Source organism: Eimeria mitis, genomic scaffold, assembly GCF_000499745.2.
Source record: "Eimeria mitis Houghton genomic scaffold, Emh_scaff3649, whole genome shotgun sequence".
Taxonomy (NCBI): Eukaryota; Apicomplexa; class Conoidasida; order Eucoccidiorida; family Eimeriidae; genus Eimeria; species Eimeria mitis.
In genome coordinates, this window is record NW_013571991.1 from 4,273 (window position 1) to 6,312 (window position 2,040).

The window sequence follows — 2,040 nt, forward strand, 5'->3', positions numbered from 1 at the left end:
GAAGAGTTTAAGTTTAGTGAAGGTAACGACATCGACGCCAAAAGAATAAAGATAATGAGACACAGCAACAGCTTCCTGCTGCTGCTGCAGCATCTGCAGCAGCACTTGTCTGCAGAAAACGGGAGAGGAGACACACGGAGAACTGTCTCCTTTCTCCTCCTCCTGCTGCTGCTGCTGCTGCTGCTGCTCCTGCTGCTGCTGCTGCTGCTGCTGCTGCTGCTGCTGCTGCTCTTCCTCTTGTTCTGCTGCTGCTGCTGCATGCAAGTCAAAGTGGTGGCCCAGCAGCCGCGATAGAAATTCCAGCCCCAGTCGACGGTCTTCTTGCTGCTGCTGCTGCTGCTGCAGCAGCTCCTGCTGCTGCTGCTGCTGCTGCTGCAGCTGAGGATCTTCTTCTCGCTGGCTATCTTGCTCCTGCTGCTGTTGCTGCTGCTGCTGCTGCTGCTGCTGCCGCATTGCTGCTGCTGTGTCTCTAAGGAATACACCACGGGTAAACAGCAGCTCTCCTGTTTCAGCAGCAGCAGAAGCAGCAGCAGCAGCAGCAGCAGCAGCAGTATCTGCTCGCATCAGGTCTTGATCGAGATCAATAAACATCTCAAACTCTTTCTCCTCCTCCTGCTGCTGCTGCTGCTGCTGCTGCTGCTGCTGCTGCTGTCTTCGTGCTGCTAGGCAGCTAAAGTCCCACTTCAGCAGCAAAGTGATCGCCTCAGGTCCGTTCCTTAGCCGCGCCAGTACACTCTAAGACAGCAGCAGCAGCAGCAGCAGCAGCAGCAGCAGAAGCAGCAGCAGCAGCAGCAGCAGAAGCAGCAGCAGCAGCAGCAGCAGGAGCAGCAGAAGCAGCAGCAGCAGAAGAAGCAGCAGCAGAAGAAGCAGCAGCAGCAGCAGAAGAAGAAGCAGCGGGATGAGCGAATAGCAGCAGCAACAGTAGCAGGAGCAACAGCAGCAACTGGAACTGCTGACACAGCAGCAGCAGCAGCAGCAGCAGCAGCAGCAAGAGCAGCAGCAGCAGCAAGTTGATGCGCACCCTGAGTGTAGTATCTTCTGCAGCAGCAGGAGTCGGAAATGTTTCTGTTGCTGTTGCTGCTGCTGCTGCTGCTGCTGCTGCTGCTTCTGCTTCTCCTTCTGCTTCTGCTGCTGCTGCTGCTGCTGCTGCTGCATCGAGTCTCCTTGGGGGGGGGTGAGCAGCCATTGCAGCAGCAAATGCATTAAAAGAAAAATCTGTGAAAGACCCGTCCCTCCTGAGCAGCAGCAGCAGCAGCAGCAGCAGCAGCAGCAGCAGCAGCAGCAGCAGCAGCAGCGGCGGATATGAAGTTGGTGCGCAAGAAGCAAGTCTGTTTGATGCAGCAGCAGCAGCAGCAGCAGCAGCACATGGTTTTGTTATTGTTGTTGCTGCTGCTGCTGCTGCTCTTTCAATACAGACACAAGCGGAGAAAGTAGCAGCAGCAGCAACAGCAGCAGCAGCAACAGCAGTAACAGCAACAGCAGCACCAGCAGCAGCAACAGCAGCAGGAGCAACGGCACAAGCAGCAACAGCAGCAGGCAGCAGGGTCTCCGCTGCAGACAGCAGCAGAAGCAGCATGAGTAGCAGAAGCCGCCGCAACAGCAGCTGCTGCTGCAGCAGCAGAAGCAGGGCCAGCAGCAGCAGCAGCAGCAGCAGCAGCAACAGCAGCAGCAGCAAGAGGATTGCATTGCTTATACTGCATTGACTCTTTATGATGTTGTGATTAAATTTGTTGCTATCCTTATCTATCAGCAGCAGCAGCAGCAGCAGCAAGAGCAGCAGCGACAGCAACAGCAGCAGCAACAGCAGCAGCAGCAGCAGCAGCAGCAGTGTTAGGTGCTGCTTGGGGTGTGCTGACGCCGTCGGGAATTTTAATGTGCTTGAATATACAGCAGCAGCAGCAGCAGCAGCAGCAGCAGCAGTAGCAGCAGCAGCAGCAGCAGAACTGAAACAGCAGCAGAACCAGAACTAAAGCAGCAGCAGCAGCAGCAGCAGCAGCATACATGGTATGCATAGCAGCAAAAGGAGAATTAAACTGATTA

The 2,040-nt window shown here is 55.5% G+C and overlaps 1 protein-coding gene across 1 annotated transcript in view; it reads right to left on the reverse strand.

Annotated features, from left to right (window-relative positions):
* Nucleotides 1–1,186, reverse strand: part of EMH_0068210 (serine protease/subtilase, putative) — a gene marked incomplete at both ends in the record, with an annotated part of 2,269 nt that extends 1,083 nt beyond the window's left edge. The window contains 2 exons of the mRNA XM_013498705.1: nt 70–735; nt 1,022–1,186. Coding sequence (XP_013354159.1) covers nt 70–735; nt 1,022–1,186 — 831 coding nt within the window. The remainder of the gene's footprint in view (nt 1–69; nt 736–1,021) is intronic.
* Between the last annotated feature and the right edge of the window lie 854 nt (nt 1,187–2,040).